The sequence below is a fragment of the Anopheles merus genome, chromosome 2R (genome assembly GCF_017562075.2).
Source record: "Anopheles merus strain MAF chromosome 2R, AmerM5.1, whole genome shotgun sequence".
Lineage (NCBI taxonomy): Eukaryota > Metazoa > Arthropoda > Insecta > Diptera > Culicidae > Anopheles > Anopheles merus.
In genome coordinates this window covers 50,538,943-50,557,233 of record NC_054082.1, presented here as the reverse complement: position 1 = coordinate 50,557,233, position 18,291 = coordinate 50,538,943, and the positions used below count along the sequence as shown (strand labels likewise).

The 18,291-nt window shown below is 44.4% G+C and overlaps 3 protein-coding genes and 2 long non-coding RNA genes across 12 annotated transcripts in view; 3 read left to right on the top strand and 2 right to left on the bottom strand.

The window, feature by feature from the left end:
- Positions 1-77: 77 nt before the first annotated feature.
- Positions 78-2,209, bottom strand: LOC121588562 (N-sulphoglucosamine sulphohydrolase). The gene is made up of 2 exons (XM_041906632.1): positions 1,817-2,209; positions 78-1,743 (listed from the first exon to the last, which is right to left on the bottom strand). Exons 1-2 carry the CDS (start codon positions 1,899-1,901, stop codon positions 320-322), a joined length of 1,509 nt encoding a protein of 502 aa, XP_041762566.1. The 5' UTR covers positions 1,902-2,209; the 3' UTR covers positions 78-319.
- Positions 2,210-3,736: 1,527 nt separating this feature from the next.
- On the top strand, positions 3,737-4,063 carry LOC121589897. The gene is made up of 3 exons (XR_006004356.1): positions 3,737-3,746; positions 3,850-3,940; positions 3,981-4,063. It is a non-coding gene; the product is annotated as an uncharacterized LOC121589897 (long non-coding RNA).
- A 2,103-nt stretch (positions 4,064-6,166) lies between these two features.
- LOC121589656 (ras-related protein Rab-4B) lies at positions 6,167-8,686 on the top strand. Its single transcript, XM_041908734.1, has 3 exons — positions 6,167-6,415; positions 6,601-6,681; positions 6,908-8,686. The coding sequence occupies exons 1-3, from the start codon at positions 6,400-6,402 to the stop codon at positions 7,483-7,485; spliced, it is 675 nt and encodes a 224-aa protein (XP_041764668.1). The 5' UTR covers positions 6,167-6,399; the 3' UTR covers positions 7,486-8,686.
- A 1,020-nt stretch (positions 8,687-9,706) lies between these two features.
- The window catches only part of LOC121591113 (A disintegrin and metalloproteinase with thrombospondin motifs 9), a 150,621-nt gene continuing 142,036 nt past the window's right edge, over positions 9,707-18,291 (top strand). For 7 of the 8 annotated variants that reach the window (XM_041911498.1, XM_041911500.1, XM_041911499.1 and 4 more), the window contains exon 1: positions 9,707-10,582. The gene's annotated coding sequence lies outside the window, so the exon portion shown is untranslated. The remainder of the gene's footprint in view (positions 10,583-18,291) is intronic. The other variant, XM_041911503.1, reaches the window with a different exon arrangement.
- On the bottom strand, positions 15,930-17,367 carry LOC121591116. The gene is made up of 3 exons (XR_006004515.1): positions 16,870-17,367; positions 16,685-16,799; positions 15,930-16,593 (listed from the first exon to the last, which is right to left on the bottom strand). It is a non-coding gene; the product is annotated as an uncharacterized LOC121591116 (long non-coding RNA).

Below are 18,291 nucleotides of genomic sequence, written 5' to 3'. Positions count from 1 at the left end.
AGCATCACGCAATAAATACACAATGCATCACGCAATTGGTAAAAAGCTACACAACGCAAGAACGACTTTCTTATTTTTTGTTTGTATAAGAGTATTTTTGTTCATTTACCAATAATGTTAAACACATGTTGTTAAATTATGTACGTTGTTACGTTAGCAAGTCTGCACGGAGCCAAAAAGCGGTTTCGTTTGAATTGAACGTTTAAAAAACAACGCACCAGCGCATATAGAAATTAACTAGGATAAGGAGTATGAGGATAACATAATTTTACCGACAATAGCACCGTTTTCCTACCCACTACGGCAATTCTTATTCATGCTAATGTCCTAATGGTAGACAAGTTGGAATGTTGAGGTATGCCCCGGTGTCCTGTAGAACACCGTCCGGAGCGCAGCGGAACGGATCATTTGTTACTGCCAGCCACTTCTGCAAACGTTCACTCAACTGCCGGAATGTGTCCTTCATGCTGCTCTTCCCGAACAGATTTCTCGACTCGGTCGGATCCATCTTCAGATCGTACAACTCCCACTCGGGACGGTGATAGTACGTACGAAGCGTTTTGTACCACGGAACTGGTTGATTTGCGAGTGTGCGATTGAGAATGTCTTGGAACGTGGGGGACACGTAAAAATCCTGATCAATCGGAAACGGTAGCTGATAGTTAAGATTGTGAATCAGCTTGTAGCGCTTCGTTCGTATCGCTCTCATCGGGTAGGTCATGGTGATCTCGTGGAAGCTCTGACTCGCAAACACAGCATCATCCGGTTGGTTAGATGGCTCTTGGAACAGGAGCGGCAGTAGACTCCGGCCGGTTAGTGTGGTTGGCTGCGGATGGGTGAGGTTAAACCACTCGAGGATCGTTGGGACGAGATCAAGATGGCTTGTCATCGAGTACGTCACTTCGTTGCGGCGAACGCCCTTCTCTGGTGATCGTATGAACATTGGTTCCGCCATGCCTGGATCGTACAGATTGGTTCTTGCCGCGGGCATTGGCGGTCCATTGTCGGAGGTGTACACGACCAGCGTGTCGTCCTCAAGGCCTGCATCGCGCAACTCTTTCAGTACCAAACCAACACCCTGATCAAGCCGTGAGATGGTTGTGTACTGTGCAGCTAGATCGTATCGAGCTGGTTGCGTGTCTGGCACGTAGTACGGTAGATCGATCTCATCCCACACGTAGTAGATCGGATGCCAGTCCGGAATCAAGCCCATTCCCTCCTCTCCCGAGCCCCATCGCTCACAGAAGCTACCATACTGGGGCGTCACATGACCGCATCGATGTGGATCGTGGAACGATACCATCAGGAAGAATGACCCGTTGCTGCTTGACTTGGTTTGCTGCAGAAATTCTCTAACGAAGAGCTTTATCTGCGTAATGTTACGTCCGACCTGATTGATCGGGTACTGTTCCTCGGTGCGCTCGTAGTCAAACTTGTACGTTTCGTCCGGTCCGACATGTTTTTTTCCGATCAAACCCGTTCGTATGCCGGCCTTTCCGAGCATCGATGAAATGCTGTGTACCTTCGGCAGGGAGTTGAAATTGTGCACCCCATTGTGCAGTCCGTATTGGCCATTTTGGTGCTCCGGCATGCCCGTCAGTATTGAGGCGCGTGACGGCGAGCAGCTGCTTACCGAAGCATACGCGTTGTTGAAGATGAGACTCTCTTTCGCCAATGCATCCAAGAAAGGAGTTTGCACGATTCGGTTCCGATAAGCGCCCATCTCGAAGCCGCCATCATCAGCTACGGGAAAGAGGATGAAGAATGTATAGCGACATTTTCTTTGCTTCAGTCTGTTTTTCCTTTTCTTGCTTACCCAATAGAAACAACACATTTTTGGCCTCGGATGGAACGGATGACAATAAAACCAGGCTTAGCAACAGTTCCGTGTGCCACGACATCTTTTAGTCGCTCATCTAACTTAGTTCCTAGGATCACCTTTCACTTTGCTCAACTGCTTGTGCCCGTATCCTCTGGAGCTGGAACAGTGCGTCTAACGATTGTTGAACACAAGCTCCCAAAACAGAATAGTGTTGACCTAATTATTTTCAGTCTATTACTTCATCCGCTTCTTTTTCCAGTCGCTGATTTTCAGCCGAAACAAGGTAATGTTTTACTGCAGCGATCTGAAGGTTTAGTTTAGCATAATATAATTCAAACGTTATTCATCAAGAGTGCATTTGGTAGACGGTATCATTTGTAGCGTATTGTTTCGCGTACCACAAAAAACGATCATTATAAACCTTGTCGAAGTGAAAGTTTGGAACTATTATTCCCAAGCAACAAAATATGTTTGTTATTTTCATGTTTGTTAGGCAGCGGTCTAATGTTGTTGCACGCAATATTGTAGCTCGGAAACATATCGCTGAGGTGGTCTATGAATGTTGCTGGCAACATTTCGGTTTGACATTGTTTAGCGTCAAAAATTTGCCAATTAACAGCTCAGAATTTATTTTTTATAATTCAATTTTATTCAACAGTTGAAGTGTTGAAAAAATAATATATACACCAAACAATGTATTACAAATGCTTAAATTCCAAATTTAGCGGATGTCGACAAAACGCACACTGCTGCTGTGTCATTTCATACAACCGATCACCATGACCAAGGTAAATAGAAAATGTTGCCAGACAAAAATCAAATCGGTTTGAATTTGGCCGGCAACAACCCGCTTGGCAAAGAGTAACTCATTTTGATGCCTCTCGCTACCCCTGGCCTTAGTTTTAAAGTAATCATGCGACACACTCCCACTCCACTACTCCATCCCATGGCCAAACGCTCCCACCATCGAGGTGTTGACCAAAATGTCGCTGTGTGCATGAGACACACACTCGCACTCCTCCAGCCCTCCATAGCCGATCGTTTCCACCGTTGCGAAGATGGGAGAATTTTTGCTCTGAGTGTGAGACCCTGAAGCGCAAGAGATGATACTATGTGTAAAGACGATTATAATTCGATATGGTCAAAATGCGTCGATTGTCGTTTCATTTATCTGGTACAGGCATCCCCCGAGTTACGACCCCCTCGAATTACGACGATTCGTAGATACGACGATTTTGATTTAGACAGTTAAAAGTTGTCATTGGGACGAAATTGGTATATTTTTTTGAATTTCTGTGCCGATAACCGTTACAAACACATTTCCACAGATTCAACAACTCTCCGGTCTTGAATATCTATATCGTGTAAACGGCTTTTGGAAGAAAATTTATACATAATCGTATATTATTTTAAATAAAATACACGATTTCATAGATTCCGACACTTCAATTTCGGTCATAAACGTAATTTTCACAAATATTCGACATACGACTATTTCGACTTACGCCTGGCTTTGCGACATTTTTTCGGTCCCAAATACAGTCGTATATCGGGGGACACCTGTAATCATATTTTCACTTCATCAAAATTTTAAACGTTAACAACTAGGCTGATAACAATATTTGAAATTTAAATCAGAATAAAATCAATTCATTTGAAGTAAAATAAATTCAATTATACTTTATTATGACCATCTGTTCAACACTATTACATAGTGCCATATACTTTGTGTTCTTCGCTCTCGCGCTGTGTTGAGAACGTCCCAAATTCATCGCCAGAACAAATGCAAAGTTCGTTTGGGAAAGATCGGTGCCGGAAGATGCAGCGAAAATTATTAAGTGTTAATAGAAAAATGGTTAGGTTAATCGTGACAGATGTCAACGCAGACGTAAATGCAGTATTTTTTTTGTTACTTGATCTACGGGTAAGTGCATGCATAAGAAAAAGAATTTTACCAATGATGTGTTCTAACAATCGTACTACTTGTAATGTTTGTTTATTCTTCTATTATTGTCCATCACACCTAGCTATTTCATTACCAAAGCTCCTGATAACAGATCAAAGCAGATGGATCGGGCATACAGAGTTGCCGTTTAACTTAAAATATCTTCGTGATCGGTTAACCATTCTAATGCTCGATTTATCTTTCATTCCTAAGGCAAACGCATCAAACAGTAAGTGTTTTTCTTCCAACAGCACGCACCATCGGTGGAGCAAGCAGCTAACGTTTTGTTCGCCCAGCACGCATTTTTTGGTCGGCCTACGCTCGCGGGAATGGTGTGTCCATTGAGGAGAAGGAAAGAAAGGATGGGAAAGAGGATTGACCAAAAAGGCGGTATTGAGAATGAGGGGAGGTGTGCTTAGCGCTCACGCTGGGACACTCACGATGCTTGAAATAAAATGTTAACAAGCATCGATTTTAAGCATGCATGTCGCGCGACATTTTGCCAAGCGGGAAAGTTGCGCTAGCTTTGACATCCATACATTTTGCCTGCAACAATGTTGCGCGCAAAAAGATTAAACCGGTGCCTTAGCGAGCTTGTATCGAATCTAAGACCCGTGGCAGCGATCATCCGATGCGATTTTATCGGACGAGATTTATATGGGATTTGACAGATAACGTCGGACGTGCGATTTCGTCGTACGACGGAATCAAAAAAATTGATTCCGTCGGATCGTAACATCCGATTTTATCTGTCAATGTAATCATGCAGTTTATGTAGGAACAATATGAAATTATTTTTTTAATGGTTAAACTATTCAAATCATTCAAATTTTCGCAATATGAGCCGAAATAGCATTTGACAGAAGCGTCCGATAAAATCGCATCGGATGAGCGTTGCCACCGCCCTAACCCATAAAACTGGTGTTTGTGAAACATTGGTTATTAATTTGTCATAAAAAATACACAAAAAAGCTGTCTTTAAGGTTTCTATGTTTTAGAAATGTAGCTTAATTTTTCAAATAGTGTTACTTGTCTAGCGCGACATTTCTGCTTCATCCGAAACAATCGAATTATCAGTTTGTTTAAAAGCCAGATAAAGCCAAACCCAAACAAAAAATATTGAGAACATTTTAGCAAAGTTTTTTTTATGTTTTGAAACAAAAAAAAAACAAAACAAGGTTGACTGGGACAAATCAGTTTCTTTAATCTACGAGGAGTGAAGTATTTGAGCTATTTTTGGTCGCGCGAGACGTTGTCACTCTATGTCAATTTGAACGGCCATAGCCTGAAGGCTTACTGTACTTACGGAGCATATTGGCGCGTGTACTACGGTTCTTCATTGAATTAGTACTATCGATGTATTCAATTTCCCGTCGATATGCATTCAGGTGCATGAGGGCGTGTGAATATACCGATGTTTGTAGTCGTTCCCATTCTCCTAAAAAACTGGTCCCACAAAATTCGTCATAAGTGGTTGCCTAAAAAATAGCTAATAAACACATCAGGCGTATACTGCAGCACTGTTCAAATATTACAACATACCTACCTCTTGCAATGTACCCACAATGTACAGCAGGACGCATTTGTAGCAAAATGATGCCCAAGCGAAATTTTTCGGGGATAATGAACACAAACTCATGCCATCTCTCTCTATTCATCAGCCCTACTCTCTCACACGCATCGATGAACTTTTACACATATCTTTGTTCATTGTATTATATTTGAAGGGTTTAAAAGTGATAGATAACAATTCATGTTCATGAAGTAGTTATGGTCAAATGTTAATGGTGTAATGTTTGTACCATGGTTGACATGAGTTCAATTCCATTTTTATTGTTTTTATTGATGATTTAAAGTTTTATTTAATTTTTAAAATATCCTCCTCCAATAACTTCAAACCCATTTACTCATTGTTAGAAATGCGTGTTTAATAGTTAATCTGTTAATTTTATTGTTTTATTTATTTCTTTTCATTTATTTAGTATCAGTACCCCTTCATACAACCAAACCAGTAAATAGCACGATAATGAATAATAATATGGTGGCGCAACTGGCAAAGTGATTCCAAATAGAACTAGCGATGTGGTTGGTAGCATCAAGGATGAAGCATGAGCATGAATTGGAACATGAGTGGAGGGAGTGAATCCGAATGCTCATTTCTATTTTTAGCTCTTTTTCGCATGGGTTCATCTTTCACGTGTGTTCACTATCCCCGAAAATGATCTGTATTTCGTTGGTCTTTTCGGGGATAATTCGTTAACGAATTATCCCCGAAAAGACCAGCGAAAACCAGCGTGGTCGGGAGCTTGGGTGAGCACTGTAGGCAAGTAAAGCAGGGTAGAGAAAATGAGCGAGATGCAGCGATATTCGAACGTCAAATACCCTCGCCATGTTGTACGGGCCAATGAGCTAAATGTCAAGGTACGAAACACGAAAATGAAAAATAAAGACACAGAAAAATAAATGTTTCCATCTGAAAGGTTTATATTGTGCAAAGTTACAGTAATTGCTTCCTCTCGACAAGGAAAGTGCGTTTTGAAATAGAGCGTGATATTCTATCTTCTTTTCGGGTGCTAATCCTCCCGCAAATAAGCTGCCAACAGAAGCTGACGACGGTTTAAGTGCAGAAAACATGTCGGAGTCCTACGGTAAATATTACACGCACTCAAAGAGGCCTCTGCCCCGATTCGCTGGCAGTAGCAACATAGCGACTCATTAATATGCACTGTTAACCTTCTTTGTTGTTTTGGGGGGTGTTTTTACATGGTTTTTCCTGTTGCTTTTACTTCATGTTCTCCATCACCTACGCTATGATGATACCCGTATGTGCCAGATTATCTTTTCAAGTTTCTCATCATTGGCCGTGCTGGTAGTGGCAAATCCTGCTTACTTCATCACTTTATAGAGAACAAATGTAAGTACACGAAGCGCTGTAGACCCTGGCCGGTAAGCGAGGCCAGCGAAACGCAATGAACTGGAACGGTAGGGCGCTAATGCGTAAATATCAGCAGATGGGCGATGTTCCTCGAAGTGCCACACTCTTTTTATCGCGTTCGAACCTTAAGTTTCAGCAGTAACAATCTCGTGTTGTTTTATTTTCTGTGCGTATTTTTTTCATGCTCGGCGGGCCGAATGTGCAGTTAAGGAGGACAGCTCACATACAATCGGGGTCGAATTTGGATCCCGGATCGTTAATGTCGGCGGCAAATCGATAAAGCTACAGATTTGGGATACGGCTGGACAGGAGCGTTTTCGATCGGTGACGCGGTCGTACTATCGTGGTGCTGCTGGTGCTTTGCTGGTGTACGATACGACCTCACGGGACAGCTTCAATGTGCTCTGGAACTGGCTGAACGATGCGCGTACGTTGGCAAGCCAGAACATCTGCATACTGCTCGTGGGAAACAAAAAAGATCTGGAAGAGGATCGCGAGGTCACGTTCCTGGAGGCGAGCAACTTTGCGCAGGAGAACGAGCTCATCTTTCTAGAGACGAGTGCCAAGACGGGTGAAAACGTAGAGGAGGCATTCCTGAAATGCTCCAAAACCATCCTTGCGAAGATCGAAACGGGAGAGCTCGATCCGGAACGGATTGGCAGTGGCATTCAGTACGGGGACACCTCGGCACGCAATGCGGCCGGAACGCTCGCGAGCGGACAGCAGCCGAGGAGCCGACTGCGGCCGGATTGTTCCGGCGGTGGCGGCAGTTGCCGATCGTAGAAAGTGACGAAGGCTAGTGACGCCCGCGGTCAGTGTAAGTTTGTACCATGATCAATCCTGTTCTTATATATCAAGCTTGCCTACTCTCTGGGGCGGAATGTATTGAAATGGTGGGTACCGCTATCCAGGGTGGGCGACATCCTTGACGGGTGTCCGTTATCCGAGCACAGGATATGCATTCGTTGGGACTGTTTCAATCAAAACGAGAAGCATTGCTTCTTTCTGTGTGCAGAGGAATGAATCTCAAAATTGTGCTACCTTTAATGATTATATTCACGCAAAAGGCGAAAAGAGTTGTTTTTAATGGCCGTTGGCCATTCGAGTTATTTTGGATTCAGTATTGGACAATTACATACTATACTAAAATTACGCTATACATTCAGATGCAAGAGTGTCTGAAGCATCCTATCCAACCGCGCCTTTTCGAACGCATTTCAGTCAATCTGTGTTACACTTGAACTTATCATTCATAAACACATAATAATCTTCCCGGTTTAACTTGATATCGTTATTATCCTTTGGTAGTTTTCTCCGTGCTTTGGTTGTTGTTCCACATTGTATTACATAGTATGGCGCTTGTTTTTCTTTAACGTTAAAGTTTCATTTATCAATTTTCACAATTTCCTCACCAATTTTACTAGGTATCCAGCTAGATCATAGATTCAGCAAAACGAATAACATATTTTGAAACAAATATGGTAGGGACCCGAAATTCTGAGTGAGATAAGTATGCTTCTCTAAATTTAAAGCCATCTAAATTAATCAAACGACAGCAATCCTAGCAAATGGTAAAATTATTTTCCCTCAATAGCTTCCCTTTATACTTTGATTAGTTTTGCAACCCAATTGGTGATTTGGTTCGATGTCAAGAGGATCGGAAGTATCGATTTAAATTAAAACAACTATAACGTAGATTTAAATAACAGAGCCTTCGGTTTAACACCGGTTTGAAATGTTTAGGGAATGTGATGTTAAATTACGAATCGCGGGACTATGTGCAGAGACGACTAAACAACTTAAACCACTTAGATGTAACTGTAAAGAAAGAAAAGTGAGATAGAGAGGGAGGGAACCAGAGCGATAACAAAAAAAAAACACATAAAAATCGAACTACAAAATGAAACTTTATTGTGCATTAGATATCTTTATACCTGAGTAGACGGGAGGAGAACATTAAAACCAATAAATTTGTTCAACGATATATTTTTTCCATTTAATGGAACCACATCCCTTACCATCCCCTTGATGACAATACTGTTGTGTATAGAAAGCAGCATTATATTACATAGATTAAACTTAAATTTTCAATCACTTCGGTTTAATTTTGAAGTGAACATGTGCGTTGCACAATTTTAATTAACTTATAGGATTTTCCAGGAGTTCACAAAGCTGTGGGACACTTTATTGGCTCTTTCTTCCGTGAAATGAACTTAATGTACTGGGAATTGGACTTTATACCACCCTTGTAGGACAAATCCAATACGAATTTCCAGATGTCTAAAAAGGGTGCCATCGAATCAAATTTCCTTCATATCATTTTCATATAGCATAAGAAAGATTCAAGAAAGTGTCCAATAACTTCAATGTGCTTTGGAACTGGCTGAACGATGCGCGTACGTTAGCAAGCCAGAACACATGCATACTGAACTATGAACAAGAACCCCTGTAAAACCCTGTATCGGCGGTATCGACAATCAATCCGGTATATACATTCAGCATAATGCAAATGTTTGTTATATATTGATCATAATTTCATTGTTGTTTATTGATTATTATTTATTTAGTATTGCTAAAGAAAGCAAATGATTATCGTAACATATAGATTTTTTTAATTTTACTTTTAACATCATGCTGCTGTACACAGAGAAACCGGTCGAAAGACGACCCTGTAGTACTGTTGTGGTAAGTATTTGGCGTATTTTATAATAACAAGTACAAATAAAACGAGCTGCATTTCAACGTAACATTGTTTTATCTTTCAGTAACCAAAGTTCGACAAAAAAAGTTTAAACTCTTCCTGAGCTGTCGATACGGATTGGGCCCATAGTGCGGATCGGGGTGGGGCTGAAGAACAAAAAAAAACATCTTAGCGTGCAGCAACGCGGTTACTCTCTATGCTCCCGAAGCGCGCGATGCCGTATGTTTCTGGTAGGGTTCCGGACCTGCAGAGAGAGCGAACGCAGCTCGCGCTACGTTGATGCCGAGACCGTCCGAGGGTTGATCCCGCACCAAGAAACAGTTCATGCTCGTTCGCGTGCCGGAACGGTTGTGACTCGCACGGTGCTCGTCGTACAATAATAGCCCTAGGCTGGTTGGTTCATAATTCGGGGTGGCGCTCGCACACGGCTGCAGCTCTACGCAAAGGAACCTAAGGGAGTATCGTCCGCGTAACAGGATCCCGGTACGTCCTTTACAGCCCCGGAAGCGAACCGCGTTGTTCGATGTTCGCTAGTGGAGGCGCATCGTAAGCACCGTGGGCCAGCCGCACGGCAGAGCATTTACACGATTGTGGTCGAGAAGCTGCGGCATCGAGGATCGGTCGTCAATCGGTCGTCCTGTCTGCCTGCGCACGGAGATCGCGTTTTAAGTGTTGAGCGTACGCACCTGAGCGCGATTGCGGTATCGGGCGCGTCGGCCTTGCCAAGGTTGTTCGTGATGCTTATGTCGAGTGTCAGTGCAAGAGGTAGCTAAAATAGCGTAAGAAAAAGATCAAAGTGTCGAGCCTGACCAGGGCAGCCAGCTATACTAACCCGGTCAATCACTGCGCGCATCCCGCCTCGTGATGGGGCAGAAGATTCAAGAGCACGCTCGTGAGTGAAACGTGTCGCAATCTGCTTCAGGCATATGGATCCAAAGCCGCGGAAGTTGGTACCATCGTGTGTGCAACGTTGTCAAATTCGACGTTTTCGTGGTGTTGGTTATTATCGCCCCGATCGCGCGGGATCGAGCGCACAGGTGTATGCGTGATTGCCGGTTGAAACAGTTTTATCACGTGCGTTAGTGATGTGTATCGGGCGTTTGACAGCCCTATCTATTCAACTTGCTGCTCATGCTGATGCCGAGGAGCTTCGACGAGAGTGCCAAAAAGTGCGGGAAGGTAAGTGGCAACGTGCAACACGGCGTCACAATACAATGCCGGATAATTGAGGGAATGTTTTCTCCGCTTGATGCTGGCGTTATTTAACCTTTGCGGTGGGGGTCAACGGTTCTTGTGTGCAAGTGATTTTTAGGCGGCATGGATCGTTCTTGTAGCGACAAACTGCGATCGTAGCCCTGGTTGCGTGGTTGCGCTCGGTTACGTTTTCAGTTGCCATTTCGCCTTCCGCTTTGTCCGAAACTGGTTTGATTGGCTGGCCCGAGGCAGGCTGCTGCCACGCTGCCCAGGTTAGACACCCAGCCATCAAGGCGTCCCAAACCGCAGCGTTCTTGAGCGCTGGCAGGATTGGTGATCTAGACTCGTGGCTGGGCACGGCGATGTGCGTGAGAATAGTGTCTTGTTCTGCATGGTTAGCATCGCGGAGTCTCATCGCGATCACCTCCGACAGTCATGATTACCAGAGCCAATGTAAGATGGTACGGCAAACAGTAAGTGACTTGTTATTGATTTTCTTTTGTGGTATGCAAAAGTGAGGATAAATTTTTTGAAGACCTTTGAAGAATTTTCCCGCATGGTACATTGAAATTAACCTGTGTCTAAATACATGTCCCGAACCTTGAGCGGGGGGACATGCTCTTCTTCAAACCCTTCAATCAGAAACATCTTTCTAAGGGACCGAGCTCGCGGTAGACAGTGTCCCACTGTGGAATGGGCCACCGTCGTCTTAGATGCGCAGTGTTCCTTGCGGGAAACGACGCTCTGTCCCCCCCCTCCCTGATGTGCTGACGGCGCGAGATTTTTTGTTTTCTGTTTTCGGACATTCCCGGGGCACGCCCGGGCGTGTGAGGATCGCCTAACGTCGCGGTATGTTTGCCTTGCCTGTCCGCCTTTCCCGTCCTCCAAACCCTTTGTGATACATGCCAGTAAAGCACTTTTCCCACCCGTCCGACCGACACGGTAACCGGCGGTTGGTGTGTTTGTGAACCAGCCGCGCCCGCCCAGTACTCCCAGGTTGGCGTGGTCGTACGCAAAGGTGTACCTTCGGTGTAAAAGTGTACCACACAAGCGTAACCAATAGCCGTGCGATAGGGTGGCTACTTACCCACCGCACGGTGGGGCCACCACACCACACGCCCGACCAATGACGAGGGAAGGCCGGGCGAGAGCGCGAAAGATGCAACACAGCAGCAGCGCACAAACACACGCGTCGCGTAACGAAATTGGAGCCGAACTGCTGAACGCATCGGTTTTTGTGCAATCCGTACCGGCGCGCTGACCACGGCAGCAGCGGGTGGAGGGAATTTCCGCGAGTGAAATCGTACCTCGGTCCCGGTGGTGCTGGGCGATGTCCTCTCCACGCTCATTTGCTGACCTTATTTTTGACGCGATGGTCGCTACGATCAGCCACCGTACCTGTCTTACAATCTGGCAACACTTTTAATCAATGGAACCAGCCCCACGTTTCGGGTGGATTATGTGGGTGGAAGGGAGGTTGGTGGTCTGGGGATTTGATTTTTTTAATTTGCTTGTTCCTGTTATTGTTTGTGTAATTACAGCCAGTACCGCTGAGACTTTCGGTGGCACGATCGGTCTAGGCTTGCATGACGCGTTGCGCTTAACGGTCATGGGATCTTCGAAATAAGAATTTGTTGGGTAATCCATTATTTTCCTTGGGACGTCGGTGATCGGTCGGTCGGTTTCAACGGCACAACCCAAATTTGCTTCGGGGATGGGTGCGTTGATGCGACATTGCGGTTAGCGCCGGCATGACCGCATCGTACAATGCCATTTACCCACTAACTACCTTGAAATTTGAACAGGTGCACGTGACCTACGGGCGCTTATGGGCCAACCAGTAATGGCGATGCGGGTGGGAGAGAAAGAGAGAGTAATGCATGCAATTACTGGCAATTAGTGTTTCGATGCTCAGTAAATGAGCGGTAAAGGACTTGTGCTGAGTGTCCTACGCAATAGACAGACTTCGCAAGTGTGAAGATGAACTTGAAAAAATGCGAATGTACACAGAATGTCGAATTGTGGTGCGTTTATTTTGGCCGCATGTAAATCGTTATATTAATGGGTGAAGGGGTACTGCTAGGGTACAAACCTATTATGGGACAGACGCAAACCCCGGGGATGTGTTTCTTGAGTTTATTGTGAATTTTAGGCAATGTTTAGATTATATTTATAAATTGATAACACATTGTTCTGCAATGTTATGTTTAACATTATTTCGAAGCGAATTCCAATTCCGGAAACGAATTCGATTCCGGAACCGATTTCAATTCCGGAGCCGATTCCAGAACCATTTCTGGTTTCCAATTCGATTCTGGAACTTCGGAGCTAGCCGGAATCGATTCCGACAAAAACTTCATTATTCCCACCACTAGTTCCTCCGTACACTTTTATTCTCCCGGAAAACAAAGAAACCTTCTAAACACTCTCAGTTTAAATTATATTTTTGCTTCTTATTTGCTCCAACATAACCGTAATTTTGGCTAAGCACATCCCCAGCGATGTTCAGTCTTGCGATGAACATGTTGTTAAGTCGTATTACGTGCTTACTTTACTACGGAATAATTGTAATTATTGAACTGAAAATGTGTGTAATTTATAGATAGTATTGATTTATTTTCCTATGGTTTGCGATATAGTTAAGCAAAATCAAATAAATTCAAACGCTTTTTTTCTTCTACAAACATTCAGAAACATGTTGTTCAGAGTTCAGTGAGTTCAGAAACATAATTGAGTGTACGCTCCCGCCGCTTTGATGCTCCTGAGCCGCGCTCTCTAACGCAACTTGTCACTGTGTCGTGTCCCAGCTGTTTTTGCGGATTCCCGATAAAACATTTCCTCGGCCACGATCGCGCACTGGTTCGATGTTTACTGCCGCTCTACCACCCTCATGCTTTCTCGATTTTCCTACAATTCTGCCGCCCGCACAGGCGGGACCGCTGAATAGAATGTACAAAAAATTTACGATTTAAAAACATTCCCACCCCGGTAGTATTTTTAGCCCCGTCTCGTCGGTTTTGCGCCTTTCGGTCTGCCAATCCGCCCATCCGGCGGGCGCGGGTGTACATTTTTATCTCGGTGAGTTAATTTTTGATCTCGGAAAATTGTTCCTGTTTGCTTGTCGGTAAATTTCCACGAACCTTCCCTATCCGTTTGGCCCCCATCGATCGATTGGTCGAAACGGACGCGAAATCCGTTGGGTTTGGTTTGGCTTACCATTTGCTCGTCGAGGATATCGCCAAACTAGATTTAGTGACGATGAAAGTTGAACTGTTTGTGGCTGGCATTTGCATATGCGTCCATGGTGGTAATGGAAAACCGTAAGTCTCCTTCGCCTGCACCCCTTCAGTTTCAACGGCAGCAAAATGTTTGATCGCCAGCAAAGTGGTAATCGTTATTGCATCATGTGGCGGAATCGCTGGCAGCAGTGCGTTGGGTGGTCACCGTACGGTGATCTCCGGGGTCAGCTGGTTTTACTCGCACACAATACACACACACACACACACGCACACTGGCACGCAGCCGGAAGCAAGATCGGGGATGCGTTTGATCGTAACGGAGGGGGTGAAAGAAGCGATCAAGTTTCGGTTCACCGTACAAGGGTAGATGTTTTGGGGCGGCTTTCGGCTTACCACCCGCTGGAAAGCAGCGGTTGTATCAAGCATTTTGTTTAGCTTAGAAGAGGAAATGCCTGTTCGATTGCTAACGATGCGGAAAGGGCATTACATGACGGCCGCTTAATGATCGATGATTGACCACCGGCGGGCGCGATACGGCCCTGGTCGGTTCATCTTTCTCGAGCACGAAGAAAGCAGAGGATTGCCCAAATCGCTTTCCCTAGAATACACTGCTCTAGTAGTGCGTTCGTTATGAAATTGGGGTCGCTTGCTGGTTACACCACCATCACCAGCAGCAGCAGGCTTTAAAATCAGCTCCAGCTTTTAATCCAGATCGCTGCAACCGTTGTACAGAATATCGCCCTCCACTGTTCTTCACAGATTTGGGTTGTCGTGTCGGTCAGACGCTTCTTATACTGCAAGCGCAAAGCAACACGACAGTAATCAGGGCCGCGCGTGACCATCCATCCCCCCTCTTAGTAGGTGGGTGTTGTGTGTGTGTGTGTGTGTGTGTGTGTGTGTGTGTGTGTGTTTGTGGTAGCAGCTGCTAGTGGTGTTACCAACGAAGCACTGCCAAAATGAAGGGAAAAAAACATTAAAGCATTCAAACAAATGTGAATGATAACCGAATCTGAGGGTAGCAGCTGAGCTCTCCTGGGAGGAGGAGGGATGTGGCGGTTATCATCACGGAGCGATTGCTGAAAGGGATGTCTGAATTTAGAGAGTTGTATTAAATTGCTAATTTTTTTTTCGTGTGTCGCTGGTAGAAGAAGAGACAGATTAACATAGCATTCGCTTGATCGTCTGAAAGGCAATTAACGTACGCATCATTTCATGTTTTAATTCAACCGTTGGCTGCTCATGCTGTGACCGCGCACTACGTGTATCCGCAGCCCATCTGTGGCGCCTTGTCAAGAGCTAAATCAAAACTGAACGATGATAAAGAGAGGAAGAAAGAGAGAGAGAGAGAGAGAGAGATAGAGAGAGAGAGAGAGAGAGAGAGATAGAGAGAGAGAGAGCAAATCGAGGTGAAACGTCTTGTTGAAACAAAAGCAATTAATATTGCAACAAACCCCGCGTCGCTCGGATAACGAGAGTTGCGCGGTCGGGGATTTTAATTCTAGCAGAATGTTAAAATTTATCCCAGAATAATAACAAAACAAAACAAAAAAAAGCGCATAAAATGCACATATGCTTCGTCACGCAGAGAACCGTCTGTGGTTTGCGCGGCTCGCGTTGCCGTCGGATTTCGCACCGAGCTCGTAATTACATTACCAATGTTGCCATTTCTCTCCTTCCCCAACGCTTTTCAGCGACTGCTGTATTATCATCTATCTCGTATCGTGTCGCTTCTGCAGCAGCATCCCTCGCGGGAGTGCGTGTGGTAGAGTGGTACGGTGTGCCTTCACCGTAACACGGGGGATTGTGCACATTGCACATAAATTATCGCGACAGGGCAGCATAAACAAATCACCAGCCGGGGCACCGGCCACCCGACGATGATTATCTGGCGGTGGCGGCGGCGGTGGTGGTAAAAACGTGTTCATTCTTTTTTTGTGTGCCACCGTCGCTTACCCGGATTGTGCCTTCTCTCCTTCCCACCCCTCCTTCCCCTTCCTTACCCGCCCGGGCTGGCGGAAGCGCAAGCCAGTTGCGGAGGTCGCTGCTCTCGTGGCGCGATCGCGAAAATCGCCAGCCACCCTAGCGCGCTCTGCATTACGGAATGGGAGGAGGAAGTTCACTTAACGTCTTAATTCTTGTGGTAGAGTTTTTCGGCGGTAAAAGAATGCAGGCGATTGCAAGCGCATTTTTGCTGCTGTTGCTGCTGCTGCTGTTATTGTTCGATTCGATTTCGATGCACAATCTCCTTTCGATGCACAGTCACTCTTACTTTCTGCCACAAATTCTCAGTAAGTTGCAGTACTTCCAAACGGGGGATCCGAGTCTGTGGATGTAGGGGTTTCTTGATGGACTGGAGGAACTGTCTATCGTTGTTGTTTTCTTCCAGCAAACTTAAATGTGTGTGCGTGTTTGTATGTGATTGCGTTTTTCGAGAGGGCTGTCCTAGACGGTTTTGAATTTCCCTCCGGGTGTGGCGCAACCTTGGAGACACACGCACCTACGAGGACTTCATCTACGTTACGTATACACGGATATGTGCCCCGGCGTGCGCGTGCCAGCGGTTCTAATAATGGGCCGTCTTTCATACATTTTTATGGGTGGATGGGTTGCTAACGTATTCACCGTATGTGCCGACGGGATAAATGGTTACGGGTGACTCATCGTGTGGCGTCTACTGGTCGGTGAAAATGGCTTCCGGGAGCATCAGCGAATGGACATCCTGGCGAAATGAGACAGCACATCATCGGTTTATTGCATCTGGAATCGATCGAATATATTCGTAGGGCGTCTTGAGCGTCTTGTGCTTCTATTTAAGCGAAGGGAGTAAGGAACATGTTTGACATCTTACTGTCTAACAAAGTCAACGACATGATTTTTCATATTTTTCCACAAAACGAAAATAGACCGGGTTGATTTTGGACAGACGCGTTGGCTGTTGCAGGTTCCAAAAGTCACCTTAGTTCCTAAAAAAAAAGGTTTACATAGATTGTATACAAATAACTTAAATTATGCATTATGCTGCTGATTGTATACAAATAAGAAGAAGAAGAGTTTGGCAGCTTTCCTCGTTACGGGGTTTACCACGATTTATTAGTTGGTTTGTTTTACGATTTGTTCATTAATTTCCATTTAATTTTGAATCGTTTTCACAATGTATTAGTATCATCCGATTCGAGATAAATACAATTGACCTAAAACACTCTTTGCTACGCCCAAAAAAAGGTGGGAACGACCCAACAACTATGGGAAATTTTATGCACGGACATTAAGATAATAATGTAAAGGACATAAATGTAATAAAATATTTTTTTTCTAATTCTAAATTATTAGCACGGGCCCGTATATCCTAATCTGCTTTAGCTCAGCCGCACGAATGAGACTCCCCACTGAATGCGTGCTGTAAGTTAGATATCCTTCTCTTTTGCACATTTCCTCTCTAAATTTCTCTCGTTTTCTCTTGATTTCTCTCTCGGAAATCAACCAAAAAAACCTTGAAAACCCCTGTAATGTAAGATTTGACACATTTTTGTATGTATCTTCTTTCTCTTGTTTAGCACACCTACTGTCTTCAATCTAGGCCTGCCTTAGCCACAAACGGCTATCAGCTTGGCTATCAGTGATATGATTGGTTTACCCCTTATCAACGGTGACTTGATTGGTTTACAGGTCTGGACAATCATACCAACAACTGTTCAGCGAGGCCGGGATTACGATACAATTACATAAATTGGAATAAAATGGAAGCGCAACGTTCATTTGCACTTCATTCATAAAATCGAAACAAACTAAATACTTGAACAAATTGTACAACACAATTTTTTATTTTTGTGTTACTTCTTCAGTTAATTCAGTTGGTATTTATTCAAATGTTATTCTATTTGAAATCTTCCATTACGTTGATTTTACTCCTTAAAGCGCCCTATAATAAAAGTGCACCACAAGGGCTCTCTGATCATTGAAAAGTTCATCATCCCCACACGCGATGAGTGCTAAAGTCCTTGGGAGAGATAGATGGTCAGCGTCTTCCATTTTTTTGTTCGCCAATACCGTTTAACGGTTTCACCCATCATCAATCATAAAAAAATCATCCCCCACAGCAGTGAAAATAAATAGCAATTACACGGCCTATTTGTCGAAGCACCCTCTGCCACGCATCCCAGAAGCACATTGTCACACTGTATGCAAGTAATTCCGGCATTTTTAAACAGGAACGTTTAAACTGAAAGAGAAATAAAAATCTTTCGCCCGTAAAAGCAATGCCATTTCGATTGTCTCGGCGTTATCTTTCGATTGTTTCATAATCATTTATCTCAATTGGCGCGGTGGCCGTTTGGTTTGGTAGGATGGAATTGGTCCCGTCCCCTTTGCTGCGGGACTGCGGGAAGGACTTTTCCAACAAAACAGGATGTACATTAAATAAAAGAACAGGGTTTATCCATCGTTGGCTGTCATCAA

What these genes read in the sequence shown, in the direction of transcription:
- LOC121588562 (XM_041906632.1), bottom strand. Translation starts at nt 1,901, where the DNA reads ATGTCGTGGCACACGGAACTGTTGCTAAGCCTGGTTTTATTGTCATCC. An exon ending in AAATGTGTTGTTTCTATTGG is followed by an intron (nt 1,744 to 1,816) that starts GTAAGCAAGAAA and finishes TCTTTCCCGTAG; the next exon opens with CTGATGATGGCGGCTTCGAG.
- LOC121589656 (XM_041908734.1), top strand. An exon ending in TCACTTTATAGAGAACAAAT is followed by an intron (nt 6,682 to 6,907) that starts GTAAGTACACGA and finishes CCGAATGTGCAG; the next exon opens with TTAAGGAGGACAGCTCACAT.